At 42.4% G+C, this 24,173-nt stretch overlaps 1 protein-coding gene across 1 annotated transcript in view; it reads left to right on the top strand.

Annotated features, from left to right (window-relative positions):
* The first annotated feature begins 5,477 nt into the window (after positions 1 to 5,477).
* The window catches only part of dph6 (diphthamine biosynthesis 6), a 63,158-nt gene continuing 44,462 nt past the window's right edge, over positions 5,478 to 24,173 (top strand). The window contains exons 1-5 of the mRNA XM_030045008.1: positions 5,478 to 5,625; positions 6,022 to 6,113; positions 7,745 to 7,929; positions 22,812 to 22,885; positions 24,048 to 24,166. Coding sequence (XP_029900868.1) covers positions 5,603 to 5,625; positions 6,022 to 6,113; positions 7,745 to 7,929; positions 22,812 to 22,885; positions 24,048 to 24,166 — 493 coding nt within the window. The 5' untranslated portion in view covers positions 5,478 to 5,602. The remainder of the gene's footprint in view (positions 5,626 to 6,021; positions 6,114 to 7,744; positions 7,930 to 22,811; positions 22,886 to 24,047; positions 24,167 to 24,173) is intronic.

Here is a 24,173-nt window from a genome sequence, read left to right as displayed (position 1 = left end):
TTTCCATAAATGTTATTGATTATCTTTGAAACTGAATAGATGTATTAATCAGGAGAGAGTCTAAAAGCTTGTCTGATTGTGGTAAAGTCCTTCTCGCAAAGCTCTCTGAGTCCCACCAGTACAATAAACACAAGGCTGTATGTGGTAGGTTTTGGAAACCCAACAATTTCCACAGACAACCAGGTGGTGGCTTTGATTATGGGTGCATATTACATTATTTCACAGTGGAAACATGGACACGCACGCACACACACTACACACATAAACACACAGCACTTACACACAGACAGGGCTCTGTGACAAGTTATCTCCACACACTCAACACTCAGCCACGCACACAGCATACAGAGCTTACAGACAGCATGCCACACCACACACACTCCTCAGAGATATGGGGCCCGTTCTGACAACCGCCAAGTTGACTTGGCATTGGGCGGGCTGGAGTGATCCAAGAAAAGCAAAGCGGACCCACTAGAGGGCTGGGGCTTTTGTGTTTGTGGAGTGTCACACTTCATCGCGAGGGAAACCCATAACAGGCCCAGGAAGACCTTTGAAGCTATGGGAGGGGTGTGTGGGAATCGCCTCTGTGGCTACCTCTGATGTCAACTCCAATATTCTGATTGCAAGCTATTTCCTGGATTAGGATTGTGTTTGTCGGGTAAGAAGGAAACCGTCCGAGGATTGTATATCAGAGAACAGACATGCTAATTACAGCACCCAACCAGACAATTTACAGATTAAAAAAATATACATTTCACCACCATTTTCTGGTGTAACACTACGCCAACTCATTTACAATATTTATTTACCATTTGGTATCAGCAAAGCCAGTATTCATCTCCACAGGATGTACAACAGTTGGTGTTTCAGAAGTGTGTGAAAGAAAGTGATCATCACCTCCATGCAGACTACTGTAAGAGGGAAACGTGCTTAGCTGTAATAAATAGTGGTTCTTTGGTTTGTTTTTGTAGAGGGACTGCTTTAGCTGCACAGTTCCTGAAACTATCCTCACACCGTATTAAAAATAAGTGTTTGCATTTGTCCATATTGGACTTCAGTTTAACTGGCTGAGTCTCAACAGTGTGTTCAAGCAAGGTTTGAAGATAAAAATGTGAAGGATACAGAACTGTGAATGACAATTTATTAGATATGGAAATGCAAAGTTCTGCATTCTTTATTAATTATTAAAAGTTAAAAAGTTAATTTTAAAAAATCATGTAATTGTCTGATTATTTACTATTGATTTATTATGATTTTTTTTCCTTAACCTAGCACAATACTGTTGGGTTGACCATACAGGCATATACAGTATGTATATGTATGGCTGGTTTTTTTTTTTTTTTTTTTTTTTTTACTATATGTTTAGAATTTCCATTGGATTGCATAGCAGAGGCAAACTGTCCAGTGGTTTGGATTACCAGGAGTGTGTTTCTGTAAACCATTAAAGATCTTGTATACAGAATGGTGTTTGGCAGCAGGCTCAGGTGAGAGTAGTCATGTAGTGCGTGCAGTTTGCCTTGGCCGCCTCATAATTAGTGGAATGGTGGCGTACTTTAATGGACCACATCCTTTTGGCTGCAGCTTCTTAGGGCTCAACCACCAAAGCCATAATTTGATTCTACAATGCTGGAAGCAGAGTAAGACAATTTCAAATCAAGGAAAAATATTCAGGAAATTACATTTTTACTTGGGGATGGTTGGCTGCTTTGTATGGTGGAAAGTTTCAGTTTGTGTAGTGTTGGGTGGATCAGAGTCTGAATCCTTTCTGATTTATTATGAAAATCCTCACTCATTTTGTGAAATTCATGTAAACTCTTCGAGGCTCCTACTGAATTATATGTACTGTCTATCTTGCAATCAACAATGGGTATCAGATAACTTCAGATGGATCAAAAGTATCAGATATAAATACTGGCAGCACTGAATCAACACCACCCATTATGAAATGGTTCTGAAATGGTAGGCAAGTCTTTTCTAAGCAAAGATATTTATTACTTTGAAGACAAAATAATAAAAACCAACAGCGTGATCTCAGGGCTTCCAGCGAAGCTCACAAGGCAAAACAATTTTCATCAATCTTTATGCTGATGCAGTTTGTATGCCAACTGGAATGAACGTGAAATCCAGATTTTCAATGGGGGATTCAGGGGAGAAAAAAAGCTCAATTACAGTTCGCTCACTGAGGCTGTTGTTAAGGATGGTGCCATGATCAAACACAATTTGGATCAAACCACGACTTTATTTCACATTCTCTCACATTTCCAATCAAGGGCCGATTAGCCTCAGACATTAATGAGCCTACTAATCCATTTGGGCCCCTCGTGATAACAGTTAATTGTCTGTAAAAATGTGTACAGATCCCCGTTTGGGTTGTTTACTAACTGATTTGGATGTGGTTAGGCCCTAAAGAGGTATCATTATGTTGATAGTTCTTTGGAAAATGAGCCCCTGATGGAGGAAACACCAGAGTGGAGTATGGTTAAGAATACACAGGACTGCTTTCAACCGTTGCTCACCTCAGTGCAAATTTATCACTATTTTATGTAAACATTGGGCTGTCATCAACCTTCACGGAACTTCATCCATAATTAGCTTGGTTTTCTGTATTGCTGAATACACTGCAGAAGGAAATCAACCATTTTCACGTAAACCCCTGATATTTGGATAGGCTTGGACTCGTGATCTATGCCAGATCCATGAGAAAGAGCAGGGACTAGACTACCAGATGTTCTGGGGGGAAAAGAATGGCTTGATTTGGCTCTGGATCTTACGTGTCCTCCGCCTCACGCTTGTGCCTTGGTTGAAACTGAAATCCAAATTGAAATGGAAATTGAAATCCAAATTGTGTTCTATATTATGTCAGAATAAGAATGATACCTTGGTTTGAGTTTTAGCAGAAAATGCTTTTTGATGACAGTAACTAATGCTCGCTTAAATGAGAGGAAATGGTCATTACTGTGATAGAGTATGCTGCTCACATTAGACTTTTGATTTCACTTCATGGACAAAAAACTGCAGTGCCTCTCAGAACATGTAATCATTTTACTGCTGCCTGTTGGACCTTTTGCACACACACAGTTGCTGTACAGAGCTTGGTTGCTTGCTATCACATGCGAGCCCAGACCACTAATACTCAGCATCTCTTTCAGGGTAAATAAACTCCTTAAAAATATATCATGCATTCATCGTGGATACTTTAACTTTGAGAGTGTTTCAAAGACAAACGTCTAATCTATGATTTCAGACACTTTTCACAAAATTCAGAGAGAAATGTATTTGATAACTCAAACAGTCATTGCATGAGTCCAGTCACTTTCTTGGTTCATGTCTGTAGAGCAAGTCTGGTTATTGCAATTTCGGTTTCCTGATTTTTTTTTTTCTCTCTCTAGATTTGTTAATGTTCACAGATTAGAATTTCCTTTTGCTATAACTGATCTATTTAGCATGCATATCTGATGCAAATCTGAAAGCTCAGTCCAGCTCAAGATCAAGATTAATTGAGGATGACCTGTTACTTGAGCTTAAAACAAATTATTGCATTTGTAGCATTGCAAAAGTTGTCAGAGAATTCATGAATTCAGCAACTCACTCATCATTCAGAAATCATTCATTTTACCTTCTTATTCTCATGTTCATCCTAAGTTCATCATTCATGTGATGAAGAAAATTGACTGCATTTATTTTTAGCAAAAGTGATAGCAAAAAATTATAATGGTTGCTACTGAACAGTATCAAATCTAAGTAACAGAAAAAAAAAACTTTACTATTGTGAAAAATCTTTAAATTTGAAGCTTGACACGTTATCTGCAAATTTTTTGTCAGCTCCCACAATCCTCCTCTTGCATTCAGAGAGAGGCCAACACGCTTCACTGTGGGACTCTACAGAATCTGCACGCGTGCTGTCATGTTGCTGAGAGGACCGGGAGTGGATAGGTGTGTTTGTATTCTGGCCACTCAAAGTGCAACCTTGGCTGGCCTGCTCTGCCACTAAATTTATCGTCTTGTGATTTGAGGCCTTAGTTTCTCATTACACCCAAAGTTTTTGTGTCCTTGTGCAACAAAAATTAGTTTGTGTGTCTGTGTAAATCACCTGTCATATGCACATGCTCCTTTAAGAAAAGGCCAAGAGTGTCATTCGATCCCTGCCGCCTTGCTTTCATATTTATGCGTCTCATATTCACGTCCATTGCCTGTGTCTCAGTTGGGCAATCCATCAACACTTTTTATCCCCATCGCACCAACAATAAGGGCATAAAATGCTCTTTTACGTCAGCAAAACGCTGCTACAAATAAAAGCAGAACAATACTCTTTTTTATTTGTCTGTATAAAACTACATCCAGTAAATTGAAAGTGATGAGTGAGTTAATTCGCACTGACCTAAGCTTAATGGAAATTACCAGAAGCAATGAAGCTGCGCTATAAAATTTTGCCTACGAACAAAACTGGAAAATATAGGTGATATATTTATGGTTTTACAAAACTGAAGGACAAGCAGTCGTGGTAGGAAGTGTCATGCTCTCTCCATGACAAGGCAATTTTTCAAATGAATATGTCAGGAAAACAAAGGCATTTGAAATCTCTATTACTCATTCTGTCGACTGAAATTTCACATAATTTGTGAAAGATTAATTTATGCACTAAATCAAACATCTAATCCTCTATTTACCTGGCCATTAATCAAAATAAGAAAGCGGTGCAGAAGAGAATATTGGATTTTATATGCTTTATTGTGTGTGTTGTACTTGGTGATGCAATGCGGTGAATCTGAGCTCACTCAAAAACAAATCAGTCAAACACCAAATGATCTCACTGGCCTTTTGATTCATCTGTGATGCAGAGCCACCACGCTCCAAACGGTGCTCATCCCAGGTTGAAGCCCTTTGCCACATTTTCAAAAAAACAAAACAAACAAACAAACAAAACAAAAACAAAAACAAAAAAAGGAACATAGTTAAAAGCAGGGGGTTGAGGAGACGTCTCTCTCAATTTTGTACACTCAGACAAAACCAGTTGCCTTTGGCCTGCTTAGGGGCAGAAGGTGAGGGAAGCACACAAAGGCAGTGCAATTATTCTGTTCTGGCACAACAACAGAGAGCAAAAAGAGCATCAAAGGCTTTCCTTTGAGCAATGTAGGGCTCCCTCAGAGGAACAGCGCAACCTGTGTGTGAATACCAGAGCATGGACTTCTGGTCTTCTGGAGAGCAACATGGGACGACAATTTTTTGTCAGTGTCAGTATTAGTACCAGTGTATAACCACTTTGTGTACACTTGTCATTATATCCCCTTGTGTTCATGAGAGCTGTTTTGAAGAGTGTGCATGTGTGTATCCGTGGGCGTAGACGAGAGAGAGCGAGAGAGAGGGGGAGAGAGAGAGAGAGGTGCAGGGCAGATTTTCCATCAGGCATATTCGAGGGCTTCTCTCTTTATAAACGGGGTCCTTTTTCAACCCGGAAGTGTAGTTTTCACGTGTTACTGTGTACATCACACACTGTTTACTATGTGAATGTGAAGTTGCCGCTTAACCTCCGTGCTCGCACTTATAACGCTGTATAAAATCACGGACTGCAGTTTCGACATCGTTAGACTCTAGAAATAAGACAATGAAAGTCGTCGCGTTAATAAGGTAACCGCGTTTTGTGCTTCCAAGCTGACAGCAATGGCATGTCAAGGATGCTCCTGCTAGCAGTGCACTTAGTAAACCACACTTTTTCATTCATAACAAGCTTCGTAATCTTTGTTCGAGTGTAATTTTGTAGCGGAATTGGTCGAGTAAAGCGAATTTACAGGAACACAGCGGTATGGGAAAAAAAAAGACTACTAGCTGCTACAGCAAACTAAAATAAAGCACACACCACTGGCAAGTCAGGATAGCCACCAAGACAGGGCAGGTTCTTCATCACACGAGAGGACTAATTGTACAGCAGCTGATAATGTATAGGTCTAGACCTGTCGTGCATCTTAATGACTCAAAATCACGACTTAACCGCACGCCTGTCGCCGCTCTCTCTCTGTGTTGCAGCGGGGGCAAGGACAGCTGCTACAACATGATGCAGTGTGCGGCTGCCGGCCACAGGATCGCAGCCCTGGCCAACCTGCGCCCTGCCAACACAGGTGAGAGTGTGAGCTGCTGCTGCTGCTGCTGCGGCTATGATGTAGAGTGCAGCGGCTAGAGACAGGCTATATGGGCCAGCCAGCTGCACTGCTGACGGGTGGAGCAAAAAAAAAAAAAAAAAAAAAACTTCTGCCGCTGCAAAACTGGAAGCAGAAGTTTGTTGGTGTAAATCTCTCAGGAGTGGAGGCCCTTGCTGTTTGTTGCATGCGATGCAGGGGTTGCATGGTTAACTAAAATAACTGTGAGTGTTGATTGATGATTAAGACCTGCAAATGTGAATATTCTTCAGCATATCTATAACATATGATTGTTTTTGTAGATATGAGCCGTGATGTAGTGCTGGCAGCTCTTGGGAAAATGACTTGACACCAGCAGAATCAGCCATCCCTTACGCTTGTTTTTGCTGACTTCAATAGGGAGTTTAGGAATGGTTGAGTTATGTTGGGAACTGGGGATAAATCGAAGCACCGGTTCAGGGTAGTGGGGGCAATTTTTTTTTTTTCCCTCTGCTTGCTGTTAGGAGCAGGTGGTTCTGGGATGCTGTTGACGCTTCTGGGGGAATCATGAGTCTAATGCAACAAAGCATCTGTGATGGGAGATGCCCTCCTGAAAGTATTGGAGACATACTATACCAAAACTTGCACAATTACCCCCACAATATACAAGACTTTTGAGATTCTTTTTAGGTAGACATTGAAATTTTTAGTCAAAAAGCTCACCACACCATTGCAAGTTTTTAAGGAGTTGATATTTTAAATTGGGGTAACTTGATAAAGCCTGCAGATATTGTACTTGGGTATTTGTCATGGATTGGCTTCCACAAAAGTCATCCACTCATGGGCTGACTGCTTCATGCCATTTAGACAAAATGGCTTTTGGACAAATTATCCTCTCACACTGCATCACCTACAGAAATAAGGAACATTACAACTTCCGATTCCTTCACCAAATCTGTTAAACAGTGGTTATTGAACAGTCAAAACTGCTTTCATAACATATAATTACCCAAATTCCCCTCAGCATCAGTAACGTATTTCTGATTCTCATTACTTTAATTATTTACTTGTCTTGCATTTGCTCTATTGGTTCCTGAAAATTAAACTTGCCCAGGGGAGTGCAGATGTAAATTAGCCCATATGGCTAAATCTTGTACATTTATGTTTTATTATGTTTATTAATGTGCATGTCCCTTTTTAAATAAATAAACATTGAGGTTATGTGGCCAGTGAATGATGCTACCTGTATGGTGCCCCTGTCCATTTAAGATGGTGTAGCCTGATGTCCTATTTGTGTGATTGTACATCATTCTTTCTGCAGCTGAATTGCTTTTCTGCATGAATATTAATCCTAAATTGCGGCACCAAGGATCAGAACATCAAATTCCGTGGATTGGTTTGTAGCGAAGGAAATGTTTGTGATGCTGAAATGTGTTGTTGCAGTCCTGGAATTTCTGCAGGTACACTGAAATGTCTTTGCATGTGCACAGAGTCATTTGTGATTTAAATGGCAACAATTTTGCATAACTGATATATTATTTAGTGTTATATTTTGTTCTTGCTGCATGTTCATCATTTCCAGTTCCAGTTTCCAGTAACATATTGGCCAAACCTCGTTGTCCTCCATGTCTTAGATGAGTTGGACAGCTACATGTACCAGACGGTCGGCCACCAGGCCATTGAGCTGTACGCTGAAGCCATGGAGCTGCCCCTGTACAGACACACCATCCAGGGCTCCAGCCTGGACACCAGCAAGAACTACAGTCAGACTGAGGGGGATGAGGTGGAGGACCTCTATCAGCTGCTGCACCTGGTCAAGGTAGGCGTCCATGTCCCCACCAGTAGTGAGGGATGGAACACTGCTTTTATTCCTGTAGCACGGCTTTGCCCTGCAGACTGTAGGGATTCAGGGTTTTGCTCCAGTACACCTTAGCAGAGCAGATGCCTGTGAACATTGTGAGAAGATTTTAATTACTGTGCAATTCGTTGTTAGGATCTTAATAAACTAAAACATTTTGGCCAGTTGTTTTCTTCAGTTTTTCTACATTTTGTTGTAATAAATGCTTATTTTTTAATTTAAAAAATCTGTCTTAACCCCTAAAAACTGAGCGGTACCTTGTAAGGTTCAGGTTGGAGGTTTTTCAAAGTTTATTTCCAAGGCTGTTTCAATGATGACTTTGCAGCTACAAATCAAATGTGGGCTCATAACCCCCTCCCTTCCCCTACTTCCCTCTTCAGTTGTTATAATTTCCTTTACGTCATGACAGTACTCACAAATACATAATCATCTTTCATAAACATTAGATCCGAAGGAGTCATTTTGCATGATTGCCTTCATTTGCACATGACTGAATTTAGCATCAGATGACTTCCTGATCTGTACATAAATTCAAGTTTTTACTTTTTATTAGTTTCATTTATCAAATAAGAACTTGCTTTGTATATTCATGCAGTAGGTATGTATGAGGCTTCGCTCATTAATGAAAAAGAGTGTGGATCTTATTTAAGATGATATGTCAGTTATTCTAAAAACACTAATCATGTGAACTCAATATGGCAATGCTTCATTGAGTGTATACAACAGAGGTCAAACATAGTTGTGACTCCATGCCACCACTGCCATATGCTTGACTGCTTTTTAGTGAAGAAGCTCTCAGAATGCTGCTAAACTTCTCATCTCGGTTAAGGGTACATGACACATGTCACCGCGTTGAGATGTTTTACAGATCATTCTCTGTGGATTCAGAGTCACTTAGTGGCCCATCAGCACTGTCTCAACAAGACCCTGCTTGTCTAGCTTCATCTGGCCCCGCTGTACACTAACTATCCTTAGCACCTATTGTAAAGTGCAACCAAGCTGCACAGGAGATTACAAAGCCATGTTATTGCTTTTAGTCCGTCTTACTCCCTCTGTCTTATTTCATATGGCTTGGTTTCACTTTCAAAGAGGAATAAGTTCTCTTTTTATCTTAGTCTTGGAAAGTAGTGTGTCTGTGTTGTACCAGTTAATCAAAGTTTTATGTATAAAGTGGGGGTCAGGTGCCCTTCAACAACGGGGTTCACAGGAAAAGTTCCATTCTTTTTTTTTATCTAGCATGACAGAAGATCAGATGCTAAAATTAATCACCTGAATTAATATTTCATCAAATACCCCTTTTGCTAGGACGCTGAGAAAATATTAATTTGATGCCAAATTATGTATGAGACCTCAGCGGCGCAATGTGGTGCGGGGAGACCGACTGACAGGCTTGAGATGATTGCATGTGTGTTTAACACACTGCTGGCACTGCCTACCTGACCGCCTGCAGCCATGAGGAAGCTACCTGGACACACACTTCAAGAACAACAACAACAATTCCTGCTGTCAGCGCAAACAGACGCCAGGGTGTGGGCTTGATCCGAAGTAACAGTTTTCCCCTCTGCACCCTCCGCACAAGCTCTCATTTTAGCTGGCAGCATCAAATTTTAAGAGCTTGTTATGGGATGGTGGAGAGGAGTTTGTTGTTGAGATGGGAGTTGGCTTGATGTGGTGTAAATGGGAAGGAGAAGGGGGGGGGGCAGGAGCACTGGTTCTTCTTGTAGGTCTGTGCGGAGACATGTTCATCCTGAGCTGAGGGCTGCTCCAGGGCCCCTGCATGTCCACACACCGCCTGAGTGGCAAGGGCCAGTCAGCCTGCCTCGGGGCATTTCGCGCCCTCTCCCTCGCTTTCTTTGTCGTCTTCTGTATAAATCTGTGGCTTTGCACATGCAGCTACGTGAGAGAGCGCTTGTCTGTGTCTGTGTCTGTGTGTGTGTGTGTGTGTGTGTGTGTGTGTGTGTGTGTGTGTGTGTTTGTGTTTGTGCACATACATACACACTCACAGTGTCTGGTTTCTTGGTGTTGGTCTCTCACTGGCGTATTCACAAGGGATGTCATAAGAATCAATACTTAGATACCAGGTCAATACCGGAAATTTGAAAATTATGCCAATACTCGTGGTTTTAGTATCGACGCAACTTTAACCTTCACTCTGTAACTCTGTATTTTTGTTCTAATGATAAATCAAAATGAGATCACATAAATATACCATTTTCTTTTTTATTACCACAGGACATTTCATACAGTTCCTCTAATATGAAATGAGTATTTTTTGGGTTGCTTTGTTTTTTACTTGAGGGCTACAGGCCAGTGTTGCACTTGCTGTAACTTGCTGCTCTTATTCCTTATTCTAATGCAGTCTGTGTGTTGAAATACACTTGAAACACATAAAGTTCCTGCTTAGTTATAGGCATTGAAAAAGGGGCTACATACTTAAACATATATATGTATATTTATGTGTGTGTGTATTTTTTTAATATACATATGTTTATATATTTTTATGTATGTATGCACAAACAATGGTAAGCCTTGTAGTGGTTATGGGCCAAAACATCATGACCTGTTTTTAACATGTAGCCTGTGAAATAAATACTTCATTTTATTTACTATGAGCAAGAGTAGCACCTTTTCCATCTACAGGTTTTGGCTGCACCTTCTCACAGCTGCTTAGAGATTTGTTCTTCCTCACTTATTAGTGTTTATGCAAAGTTTGAAAAATAAAAGGAGTATCAGCTGAATAGATTTTGAATGGCGCTGCTATCGACTACCAAAGTGCTGGTATTATGACGTCCCTAATTCACATTCAACACACACTTAACTTGCTTTACATCTCTCTGCTACCTGATGCAATACACAGTCTTGCCCTGTGGTCAGTACTGGTTCTGATTGCAAATGGCTGCTAATTTCCCATTTCCAGGGGTTCTGTGGTCTGACCTATGCAACCAGAAAGGCCACAGAGCAGGGCAGCTGGGCTCCCATGGGGCCCTCAGAGGCCAGCAGACCTCCAGTCTTCTCTTTGTTTACCTCTCTCACCGTCATCAGTGGGCCTTCACCATAAACAACAGGCTTCCTCTCTCTCTCAGTGAATGATGTTGAGTGTATGAATACAAGATATACTTTCTTATCTCAAGTTTTAAGTAACTCCTCTGAACTTGTTTTCTTTGACACTCTGACTAATCAGCAAGTTTACTAATAGGTGTCATTTGTTCCGCATTGCGAAAGTAACTAAAACCCATGCAAATCAGACAGAGAAAACTCACAATATTCTCTCAAAGCATCTTCAATCTCCTTTTAAAAAGTCATGGTTTATGGCCACATTTAGTTATGTTCAACACATATGCGTAGCTTTCTGTTGCATATGTCTTTTCAAACCAAAATTATTTGGGTACTTGTTCACCTTAAAGTTTGCGGTGTTTTTAATTGATGACGGAAATGAGTGAGCGAGAGCAGGATGAGAGAGAGAGAGAGAAAAAGAGAGAGAAAGACCTCTTCTGATAATTAGCTGTTAAATCACTCTTACTGGAAAAGAACTGATTTAGCATGAAAAAAAAGCGTTCTGTTTGGAAAGTGTGATATTTTGAAAGATTCTTTCTAGCAGTTTGAATTAATTAGAAGTTACAAGATTATATTTGGCAAATGACACTTGAGTATAGATGAAAGAATTTTTTTTCCCCTCTCAGCTTCAGAGTTGATAAGTTTAAGTGGATATTCTTCCCTCCACCTCCTTTGCAACTTTGACAACAGGCTCCTAGCATGAGCCAACAGTGCCATCTATGGGTCATTCCCAGCAGCTGACAAACCAGAGCAGCTCTCCACGCTTTGGCCTCTCGATGAATGTTGGGAGCTATTCAAAGGATTCAAAGGAAAGGATCGCTTTCTTCCAAACCATTGTTGGTAGGGGAAAAAAAGCCCAATTATGATTAAAAAAAAAAAAAAAAAATGAGTCATCCATCCCCTTGCAGCAGTGATAATAGCGGAGTGACAATGTGGCCCTATCCGTGGCCCCTCACTCTCATCACTGGCTGTGTATGGCAGTGTTTCTTTGAAGTGTGTAACCTGATAGATATGCAAGCCATAGCATACCCTGTCCCATCCTGCTAGGTGCTGATCTTTGAACCCGCTCTTTGAGGGGGAGAAATAACAGTTTTGTCAGCGGCAGGGGGGATCTTTGACTTTTGGCTGTAAGGGTATTTTCATGGAATAAATGGCAGACTTGTGCCCTTTAACAGTCAAAAGGCAATCAATATCAAAAGGCAAGTTGGAATATATATATAGGCCTGTGTAATAAAAGAGGATATGAATGAAAGGATATATATATTTTGCTTGTAAAGTTGCTCTAAATTGTATTTGGTGATTGCTTAGCTGATTGACAAATAAAAAGTTTTTGAAGTTTAGATTTGAATCTTAATGGTGTAATTTGAGTTTTTTTTAGTAACCAGTATTTGTGTAGATTCATTTTGTGGTTCGCCTCCTCCTGTCCTGTACATCACATGTGTGTCCATATGCTGTGTGTGGCTGGCTTGCTCTCCTGTGCTGTGATCTGCTGTGATGTGTGATACAGATCAGCAGTGTCAGTCACCTCTGGCTGTAACGCCAGTCCCCCTGAAGGCCTGCAGAACCCCTCATATTAGTCATCTCACATCCCTCAAGTCCTTTATCCCTCTTTCTGTGCTCTGTGACCTGACACAGTGGCTCTTTATGCCCTGTGACCCTGCTAGTGTGTGTGCATGCGTGCGTGTGTGTGTGTGTGTTTTCAAGGTCAGGTCGAAGAGGGCCTTTATTACATGATAACAGGTCTATCTCTCTCCTCCTTACATACTGAGCTGTAAGTACGGTCACCTCCTGCCTCCCTGCTTTCCCCACATTTGGCTTCCTTTAGCACCCTATAGTTGGAAATAGTCTCTCTCTCTCTCTCTCTCTCTCTCTCTCTCTCTCCCTCCCCCCATCCATATCCACCTACATATCTTTGTCAAGTGTCAACCCCAATTGGAAGCTACTTGGTGTTGTAAGCAGTGTTGTAAGTAGACTCATTAATGCATTACTACATGTTATTTCACTCACTCAAGTCACTACCGTTTTAATGCACATGTGCACATATTTTAAAACATAAAGAGGTTGCACCTTGAATTTTGGCACGGCATACAGTATGTGGCATGAACACTTGCAAGTAATGGCAAAAGATTTAGAGGGAACTATCGCTTTAATCAGTGGACGTAATAATAGATAATATATAAAAGACAGTGACTCTATTGCAGGAACTCTGCAGCATTTGAGCTGATGAATAAAGACAAAGACATTTAAGCTCATTAGACTGATGAGGAACAATAGATGATATCTATGCTCACGTTCCTTTTTGCCAGCTCTAATTAGCAGCACTATGACATCTCTGTCATATTGCGACCCGGCTTAGAGAACGATGGAAATGTTACTTTCATATTACATTTCCTGTCCTGTAATTCATTCAACTTTTCAGAAAAGCTGTGGTTTTTGAAGATCTTTTTTTCTTTTTTTTTGTGATAACTGATATTGTGGGTCAGTTGCCAACCTCAGCTCCCCTCCACCGCCTCACCACCCTCTTTTTATCAAGCCAGTGTTTTTTTTTTTTTTTTTTTTTCCTTCCTTGAGATGTCTGGGAAAAGTACTGGAGAGACACACTCAGTCCTTTTGCCTTTGTAGATGAAACATCCCTTCCATTGGCGTGTGTTAAAACACCTTGTTTTTAGTGAGATAATCCTTTTCTTAAACACACACATGCTCTTCTCCCACTCCCTGCCTCTCCATCTGCCCTTTTTTACACACACACACACACACACACACACACACACACACACACACACCGACACACGCACTTCCCCCCTTATCCTCAGTCTCTACCACCACTCCATTATCGACATCAGCAGACAAGAGTGGGGCCCTCTGAGATTCGAGAGGCAGTCTGTCCACAGGTCCAAACATTCTTTTTCATTCTTTCCTCTCCCTCGCTCCTTCTTTCTTTCTTCTACTCGCATCTTTGCCTCTATTGTATTGTCGTCACACTTTCATCCGGAGCCTTCAGAAGCCTGGCACCGCGTTGTTGCAGGTGCCCTGATGGAGGTGTGTCCCGCTGCGAGGGAAAGGAGGGAGAAGGACCGAGGGAGAGGAGGAAGAGCAGAGAGGAGGAGGGCAGGCTGGCAGGCAGGCGGGCGGGCGGGCGGAGGGGTCTGCAGTTGAACCAGGAGAACCGTGGTATTGATCAGGGAGCTGAGGTGTTGGAAGACAAGTCGCTGAGCAGGGGTGTGAAGGAAGGAGGGGGAGGTCGAAATCAAACACACAGCCCTGCTCTGATTACCGGCATGGTGCCGCATTAGACATACATTGGGGGCTCAAAAGGAAAATGGATTTCTTTAAAAAGCTGCTTAATACATAAATCATGACCTCTGGGGTCACAGCGAGGGTTTAGGAGATCAGATCAATAACAACGCTAATGTAAGCTTGTTGTAGCTGGTTTGTGGTGCAAAGAGACCTCCAAATGGTGTTACTGGAAGTAGGCTATAAGTACTCTTAAAAACAACGAATAACTAGTTTTGCCAGCTAGTTTTGCTGCGTTTTCAGCTTTTTAACATTTTCACAAGATTAGACTGCTTGTAGGATATATTTCAGCGCGCTGCACTCTGAGTTGGGATAGATTCCTTCAAAATAGCTGTCTGTCTGCGTGTGCGTCTGTGTGTGTCTCCTCTCTATGTGATAGCCATTGTTATCTTTTCCTTTGGTCTGAGACGGCTTGTATTTATGTTGGTTGACACAGTGGCAGTGGGGTTGAGATTGCGGGCTTGTTTTGCACATGAGGAAGGATAGCATTAGTGCTGAGATAATGGTGCTGTGTATTGTTCTCTGGCCGTGTGGAAGTGGCGGGACAGGATCTATTAGATGCAGGCCCATTTCCCTCCAACTGACGCTAACAGTCCCCACAAACATTAGATAAAGAGCCTAGCCTCAAGCCTTTGTAATTTGTTTGTATTTTTCTGCTTAATGTACTTTGCTCAATCTTGTTTAGCGATGATGGAAGCAGATAGCCTTATCTTGCCTTGCCAAGGGCATGAGCCACTAACACTGCTTGGTTGAACATTGTTCCAGTGGAGAACATGTTTGAGCGTATTTTTTTTTTTTCTGTTTTGTTTTTTTGTTTGGTGCTGGATGAATTGTCGATTTAGCTAGAAGTTACAGTATTTGCATCTGAACGAGTGGACCTGTTAGCTAATATTTTCTGTCACCCACTGGTGTAAATACAGCTTTGATCTTCATGGAAAGCATATAGATGGTATATTGCTGAATTTTTCCTGCTTCATTTGTTTGATATGCATTACAACTTAAGGGAAATCTGGGATCTTTTTTGCCCTGCCTGAATGATAATGGATAAATATTGCTGTTTTTCCTCATTTTTATTATCCTGCATTTTGCCAGTAACCCTTTCAAAATATCTTTGGGTGTTCTTTTGTTTGCTCAAAACTCCTTTTTTTTTTTTTTAATTTTTGACTATATCTGATCTGTTGTTACATCTTCACTGTCACCCTTGCTAAAATATTTTTTCGTCATTTGCTTTCACCAATTTTCTGAGAGTCAAATCTGTCAAAAATCAAATTAAATGTCCGTGGCTTCAATTTGCCTTCTTTCTGTCACATTTGGATTCTTGCCATTTTTGTTTTAATTTCCAGTCTCTGCCTCAGTCGCCCGTGAAAAGTGTGAATGATAATCCAGCCATGAAAAAAGTCACAGAATAATACAGCGTGCTGGATTTGTAATAAAACCCTTTTAAAGTCTCCAGTATCAACAGCTATATCACGTAGATACAAAAACAGCCGCTTAAACAGCCCCTTCTGTCCTGGTAAGCCCAGAGAGCACCCTGCTGTCAAACACCAGTCAGACCCAATACTTTCTGTCTCAGAACAGACGGCTGAGGGATAACTCTAAGTCAGTCAACTCTCTGCCATACATCCACTCCAAAATTAAGAGGGCTTTTATGTTTTGTTTTGTGGACCATTCCCTTCAAGAAATATTTGTGGCAGGCCCCATCGCCTCCCGCAGCTAAAGTCATAACCAGCCGTAGAAAAACACTGTCTGGAGTCTGGAGAGTGTGTTAAACCAGCGTTGCCGCTATATTTTCCTCCAGTCTCTCTCTGGGGAGGGAAGAGGGGGGAGTCCATGGTGTCTGTTGGAGCTATGGAGAATAGAGGGCAAGAGAGCCAAGATGCTGAGAGTCTGGAACCTGACCTCACCAGAAAAACATTTATATTTTGGAGAGTGTGTGTGTGTGTGAGTGCGCACATTTGTGTAGGTAAGTGCCTGGATGTGTGTGTGAATGCACATGCATGTGGATGCGCCCCATGGACTAGGTGGCTGTTGTGGACCATGAAAAGCGCCTGACATAGTTTACCTCTCTGTGGTATGAGATTCCTTCTTTGATTCCATCCTGCTCATTTTTCTGGAAGTAGGTTCTTGTCTCAGCGCCTCAAACGCTTTTAGCTCAGCCAGCCAGGAATGTTGCCATGACAGAGCTGGGATTATGACTTTGTTTCATGCCTCAGAGAAAACTACTTTGCAGGCGTTTATTTATTCTAACACCTTATCCTTCTAATGGTGAGTAAGAAACTTTGAAGGAAGTTGCATGATTTTTGTCTTCTCGAAAATCCCATTTTCTGTGGATCCTGTAAAAAAAAACAAGTACAGAACGATAATCTGTTCAGTAAACAAACTATCATTGAAATATAGAATTTTTTAAGAGCTAATAATAAATAATCCCCTTTGCTTGAGTTTCCAGTATTCATGAACATGCATCAATAGACCTCCCTTTGTCTCCCTGCAGCTTCCTAGCATTTGGTTTTCCATGCGTGTTGATATGGAAAGCCTCCTTGTCCTTGGCCCGCTGAAACCAGGGCTTTGTGCTTGCTTTGGCCAAGGCCCTCTCCCTCCCTGCCTGACGACTGGGCCCATGTTTACGTAACCATATATATCTGAGAGGAAACTCGTGAAACGTTAATCTCTCTACTTTTTAACCCTGATGAATTTCTACGTTTTCCAGCTGTGCAGCATGGCATATTTATGCTCAGGCCCTATCACTGAAAACAGCTCTGTCATTGTAAATGAATCACTGTCCACGAGTAAAGAGTGTGTCTGTGTGTGTGTCTGTGTGTGTGTGTCTGTGTGCAGATGAGTGTGAGTGTGCGTAAACTTGAGGCTAGGAAACTGAACAAATATGAACTGAGTCCTGAAACGCTCTCTCCCTCGTCTGCAGTAAGCGCAACTGCACGGATAAGTTTTGCAACTTCCTTCTCATTCTTCTCCTCCTCTGGACTCAGGCCCAGATTAGTGTGGGTTGGCTTGTCACTCTTCACATTTCTGTGGGATGATCGGCATCACTCACTCATCGTGATGATGAGGTGATGTCTCATGTCATATCCTCTGCAGTCTGGTCACACCTGCATCGTGGCCCTAGTGGAGGATAGTATTTTCTCCTATTCTTCTTCCTTTCTGCCCTTCTCCTGACTCACTTTGACCTGTAGCATCTCAGGAACCGGTCTGGGCATTTGGCTTTATGAGTGGCTGGCTTTGTGAGCAGTTTGTTTTTCTTTTTCCACCACTCTGTGTGGTTGAGGACTGACACATAGTGAGTCATCTTGCCAGCCCATCCATGAGCACAAAGGAAGGGCCCGTCTTTCAACAGCTCCTTGAAACAGACAAACCCCACCAATTTACCAAAGGGAATGTCTTTTAGAAGCCTTTCAGAACAGAGTTTTGGTTGACGTTTGTTTTACAGAGGCATTCACTAAGCCTGCATGCCTATTTGTAGTTTTATTGTGAGAGATCCGACTTTTACACACTGTTTTGGCCATGGTATAAATGAAACTTTGTAAGCATTTGGTGTTACTATTGTAGTAAAGATATGATGGGTTTAAGCCACAATATGCCCTGTCTGTCATTTTCATCCTGCCCCTCCACATCCTTTCTCTCCCTTACCAACTCTGGGAGTCACCTTGAAACGAAACTGCCTGTACAGAATGGTAATGAAGAGGCTGATTTAAAACAAATAGTGAACACCGCCTCTTCCCGTCACACTAAGCTTCCTGTCAGTTTGGGATGTCGAAGTTGTCAGGATGCCCTAACACGCCCCGGGACTGTGTCCACATTACATTAAGCACAATTGCTTGACCTCAGCTAGCCTCATCCCCTCTACCACATCAACTTGTGTGACTACATTAGGTTCCACCCCTTCGCCCACCATGTTCCCACCGTGTAGGGGAGCAAGGGAGAACAATTTCATTAGATTACAACAGGCCCGAAGCTGATCTAATGGAGAGGACATTAAAACCATGTCGCGTCCAGTCACTCACTCGATGGATCTTGGAAGAGAGAGATGAGGAGGAGGAGGAGAGGCAGAGAGGAGAGGGAGTGGTGGCGGCAAGGGGGAAGGGATGGGAGGCCGTGGGGTGAGAAGTGGTGTTGATATGACAATGAGGACATGGCAATGGAGAAGGAGTGATGGTGCCCCGGTGCCCTTGAGCAAACTGTCATTCAGAGCTCTTTAATTAGTTTTGTCCACGCTTTCTTCTTCCCTGCCTCCCCACCATCTTGCTCAGGCGTGCTTCATACAGGGCTCGATAATATTACAGAAAGCACGTCAACACCTTCGGACTGAATAAAGCAAGGATTTTGCAGTGAAAAGGTCTGGCCTCGTATCTTTAAAACTCCAAGCCAGGCAGTTCTGATTTCTCAGTTGTCAGCACAGACTGGAGTCGGCATTTTGGAACCCCACCATTTTGCAAAATAGGGTTTTGTATTGTTAGGGTGTATAATTAAGACCTCATTGTGACAGCCATTGAGAGAGAGCTAATGAGGGTTCTGATGTATTCAATGTGAATATGAACATTGAATTTTTAATATTTTATGGCTTTCTAATTGCCTTGGTTGCTGTTAATGACTTTGTCTGTTGAATATTACCCAGACTGAATGTGTGGCATGCATAAGTACCTTTAAGTCAAGAGTTGATAAAATAGCCACATTTTCAAGCTAGACCAATTCCATGCTTTATGATTGCCATGTATGTATCTCTAGGGCAGATATACATATCTTGACTGAAGGCATGTGTATGACTCTGAATACATTTAAACTACACTTTTACTCTCTTACCAAGATGTATGTATATATAATTACAAAGTATATCACACACGCTACCTTGAAATAGAGTTTAATGGCCGTATCGTTTCTTTGTGGAGCATGTCTGCTGGCCTTAATCTTCCCCACAGCTGACATCTTAATAACTCAACCCTCTCCATCCATTTTCACAGGAGACGTCCGGATGTGGGGGAAGGATTAGTTTAATGAATTTGACAATTAGTAACAGAAGTTAATGACTGCATGGGGCTAAGTACCCTGATGGACATGGCTGGGGGACTGAGGGCTTCCATTGCTCTGGGCCATAGATCCTCATTAATAGCTTTTCTGCCTGCTGGAGAGGACAGGGGAAGCCAGGCCAGGCCTTTGTTTAGTCTGCCTCTGATGGAGCTCCTAGGGGGGTCCCACTGTTGCACTCCGCCAGGCCAGAATTAGTCCTGCTCTGGGCGCTAGTTAATGCAGGGCCTCGGGTGCTGGATCAGGTGAAGCTTCCTTAAATGAACCGGGGTCATAAAAGGCTGAAAAGACAAAACTGACATGGGATCAGGGTAGGGAGGGCGCTCTTTATTTGGAACTTGTGCCAACGGTCGTGAATGAAGAGAAGTGGTTTGTGAATTGGAGTAGTCCTGGTGACCTCTGTCTTAATTTATGTTATCGTTATCACAGCTTCTTACCCATATCCCACCTCTAATGCAGTCAAAACACCATTTGGCCACATAGCTCTCATAAAGATTTTATTATTGTATATTATTATACTTGGGTTCACGAGCTACCTCTTAGCTTTTTCAGGTATTCCTACTATAAACCATTTTGATAAAATTTTCAGCCAGCATAAAATCTAAGTTTGTATTTTTTATGGCATCATGAATACATATGGAACACTCCCATAATATCCATTGCTACAGATTTATACATTTACGCTTTTATACCCCCCTCTTCACAGTCTTTCCCCCCTACCTTTCCCACAGCGGATGAGAAAGTATGTCTAGAATTTGCAAAATCACATCTCTCAGTTTGTCAAGAGCAGCATTAGCTGCCCTCTCATTCCTGCCTGTCTCCCGATGATAGCTATAATGGCGACAAAAACATAACTGCATCCAAAAATAATCATTTTCCAAAGCTGTTTGCCAAAGGTTCCAGGAGCTGGATGGAGTCTCCACTGAAAACAAGCAGTGTGTGAGAAAGTTGTCCTGCGTTACCATTGGTGGAGAGCGGGCCTGTGTATTAAAGTCTGCGTGATGAAGTGTAGAGAGCCACTGAAAAGAGAAACCACTTAATTGGTTGTGGCTGAGTCAAACCTCTGAGGCCCAAGTACCTACAACAGTCTGCCTCCAGAGAGGGAGAAGGAGAGACAGAGGAAGATGGAGAGACGGAGTCAGAGACAGAAAGACGAGAGGGGCATCAGGTTGTTCTCTGCTGCTCTGATACTCTTGTTATTCTGTCAGGCGAAGTCTGGCCCTGCCAAGTTTACAGCCAAGGGACCGAATTGGTGTTGATGCTGCACACCCCTTAAACACTGGCTGCTCCACCACTTTCCTATCTCTCTCTTTCTCTCTGTCTCTCTCACTCCTAATTTGCCTCTTTAGGAAGTGACAGTTGTATTTAGGGAAAAGGTTATCATTGCATTAGAATAGAGTGCTGGCCCTGAGGCTTACCTAGAATTACATGACAATGCCTGCAGCCCTCTTAGCTCTGTGCTGGGCTGAAATGTTATCAGTCTGGCTTAATTACTGTCACTGGGCAGTGGAATTGACTGTAATGTGTATTTCAGTTTTGGACACACTGGAGAGATATGAAAACTTGAGTACTGAATCCCAAGTCCCAGAGATCCCATGGTATTTAACTTCAGGTCAAAGAGTTAAATTCTAGGTTTGTATGTGTGCATTTGTCTGTATGTGTTTAGCTTTGCCTTTTCATTACTCTGCGTATCCTACTGTGCCTAAAGGATGCTGTCTCTTAGTGTCTGTGCCATAAACATTATACATACACACACACACACATACACACAAACATATACACACACACACACACAGAGCACATCCTTTATCTGATTAGCTGGCACGCCTATGTGGAGCTCTGTGTGTGTGTGTGTATGTGAGGCACTGTGCATCGCAGCGCAGCGTCAGGCCCCAGGCAGGGCATGGATTTCATTTAGGAAAGTATCAAAGGTTTACACGCTGTTCGCTTTAATCAGCATGTTTATCAGGCAGAGAAAAATTGCAGGAAGGGACCACAGGGAGAAGGGGGGGGGGGTTATCTTAAGGACCAGTAGCCTGGGAAATTGATAATGGCTACAAGGTAATTTACTGGAGACTTGTGCATCCCTCCAATGCTTCTAACCCGGCCTCTCTTTCTAATTACAGCCCATGTAATGTTCTAATGAAGCTGCAGGTGTGTGTGTGTACGGCTGTGAGGATGGGTGGGAGGTTGGTAAGGTGCATGCATTATGTGTGTGTGTGTGTGTTTGTGTGTTTGTTGAATTGTTTGTATGCACACGGATGCGGGCATGTTTGTGTGTGTCACCCTGGATCAAGCCTATTTCACGAGTGAAGATTGAATGCCTCTCAAGGCTGTGTCAGTATCTCTCAAGTGTGCAGTTGTCTCAGTGTCTCTGAAATATGAATATGATATGAAAAGCAATTAGATTAGCCCTCAGCAGTATTAAAGATACATGCCACTCACAGACACAATACTCGGCTGATGCTTTTACTTATTTATTTATTTATTTATTTAGATTATTTTTCAGGCTTTTTCGTCTTTATTACATAGACAATATAGAGAAGGGAAGAGAGACGGTAAAGGTTGAGATGCAGAGGGTGATGTCATGCAACAACAATCCCAGTCCAGATTGAAACTTATGACCTCATGGTTATATAGCATGTGCCTCAACCAGTGGTCCCCAGAGTGGCATCTGGGGATCAGCAGGGGGGCATGAAAGTTTTGCAGGGGGTCCCCAGCCAAATGTCATTTAATTTAAGTAAAAACAAGAATGACTGTGTGGAAAAGTGGAAAAATATTGGCAGATGGAGGCTTTTGGGACAAGTCCTATCAGATAGGAGTCCATGGGTCTAATGTGCAATTTAGGGTTTTCCTGACTTGAAAAAAAATTGGGAGTCCTCCCTTAGACCGCCGAGCCACCCGGAAGGCCCCTTTGCAGATGCTTTAGGTTGTCACTGCGGTTCCCTATTGAAGCTATGTGTGTAAGGGAGGAAATATGTGGCCAGACAGACTCATCTGCTGCTAACACTATAGAGGACTGATAAGAACCAGGAACTGTGGCCTGTAACAGCAGTGGTCCTGGTGCCACCAGTCTCACACACACAGACACACACACACACACACTCACAACCCTCAAGGGGATATGGGCTGGACCACAAAGGCCTTGATACAACCCGAGTGTAAACATCCCCCCTGCATTGCCATCCAATGAGAAGAGAGAACAGTCAGCAACATGTTTTCATGTTCTGTTTTAGGCTGTGTGTGTATGTTTACATCTGTTTGTGCGGTTGTGTTCGGATAACACTATGGAATAGCATTGGAGGTTGACCAAACAGCATTTGCTCCCATGGGACAAATTACATCATATCACCATGACAATGCACACTTCACATGTTGTATAATGGAAAGGCAAAAATGTTTGTGTGGTTAAGTTCCCTAAAGAAGGATTTTCCTCCCTTTCCCTCTCTTCCTCCCCACAGGAAAAGGAGGGTGTCGAGGCGGTGTCTGTAGGGGCCATTCTCTCCGATTACCAGAGGGTCCGTGTGGAAAATGTGTAAGTCAAACACGCGCACACACGCTCATGCACACGCTCATGAACCATGATACACTCTTAAACTGAAATGCGCACACACACTGCATTTAGTCCTCTCAACTCAAATGACGCACACTCTGTGGTCCACTGAAGGAAAAGACTGCATCCTCTGTCGTCTTTTTTCCTCACTGTGTGTTCCAAACTTGGATCGAGTTTTGTTTACACACACACGCGCACGTGCACATGCACACACATACACATACATATACATACTGTTCATACACACACTGAGTTTTGTTTACGCTATTTTGTTTAGACTTGCTTTGGTTTCATAATGTGGCTCCATTTTTATGCAGCAGAGATTTAAAAAACAAAAAAAAGCATGTGAACATCTCTGAATAGACATTTTCATAATAGTTTTTGGTGAGATTGTGAAATTGCACTTTGTTTTTTATGAGGCTTGAAACATGGCTTTCCACGTTGGACACAAACAGTCTCATCTGCAGGAAGATGAGAAGCTCTCCTTATAACTTGGACGCCTCTATGTCATATGTCACGTCTTTTTTATCCTTGCTCTTGTTTTACTCTCTCTCTCTATTTTTCACTCCATCTTTTTTCCTTTTTTTTTTCTCCCTGTAGACCTACACCAATTGGACACAAACCTCTCTTGTCTCATATTTCCAACAAAACCACAGAGCTCTCTGCTTATGAACAAATCCTACTGTCAATCAACTATTGTTTCCCCTCACACACTAGGCGCGCGTGCATATACTCACACACACACACACTCCTATAGCTTAGGCATTTTCTTGAGCAGCAGACTTTTATGCCCAGAAGTTTTGGCTCCAGTTACCTTCTCAGAGCTGTGTGTATGTGTGTGTGTGTATGTGTGACACCTGTTTATGTGACAGACGAGCACAGCTTATCATGGTGCCATCTTAAGATAATTACTCCTTTTTGGTTTCTCCTCTTCACTTTGACAAAAGCCATTGGCACTGAGGGCGGGCGGGAGTGTGAGCTGTGACTATTACAGTGGCAGCCTGCCCACAAGTGGAGAAGCTGCCCCACAATCAGCTTTGAAGTTGTTCTGAACCTGGCAAGCATTCAATATGAGCCTCTGTGCTTCTCCTTCCTTTTCCCACAACCCTCCTGCACTCCCCCATCCCTCTCACCTGTTGCCCAGATGTTTGCGGCTGGATTTGCAGCCTCTAGCCTACCTGTGGCGCCGTGACCAAGAGTCCCTGCTCTCTGAGATGATATCATCTGACCTCCATGCTATCCTCATCAAAGTTGCCGCCTATGGTGAGTT

This window comes from Myripristis murdjan, chromosome 22 (genome assembly GCF_902150065.1).
Source record: "Myripristis murdjan chromosome 22, fMyrMur1.1, whole genome shotgun sequence".
In the NCBI taxonomy this organism is placed as follows: domain Eukaryota; kingdom Metazoa; phylum Chordata; class Actinopteri; order Holocentriformes; family Holocentridae; genus Myripristis; species Myripristis murdjan.
The sequence above is the reverse complement of the archived record's forward strand: the minus strand, read 5'-3'. Positions and strand labels throughout refer to the sequence as shown.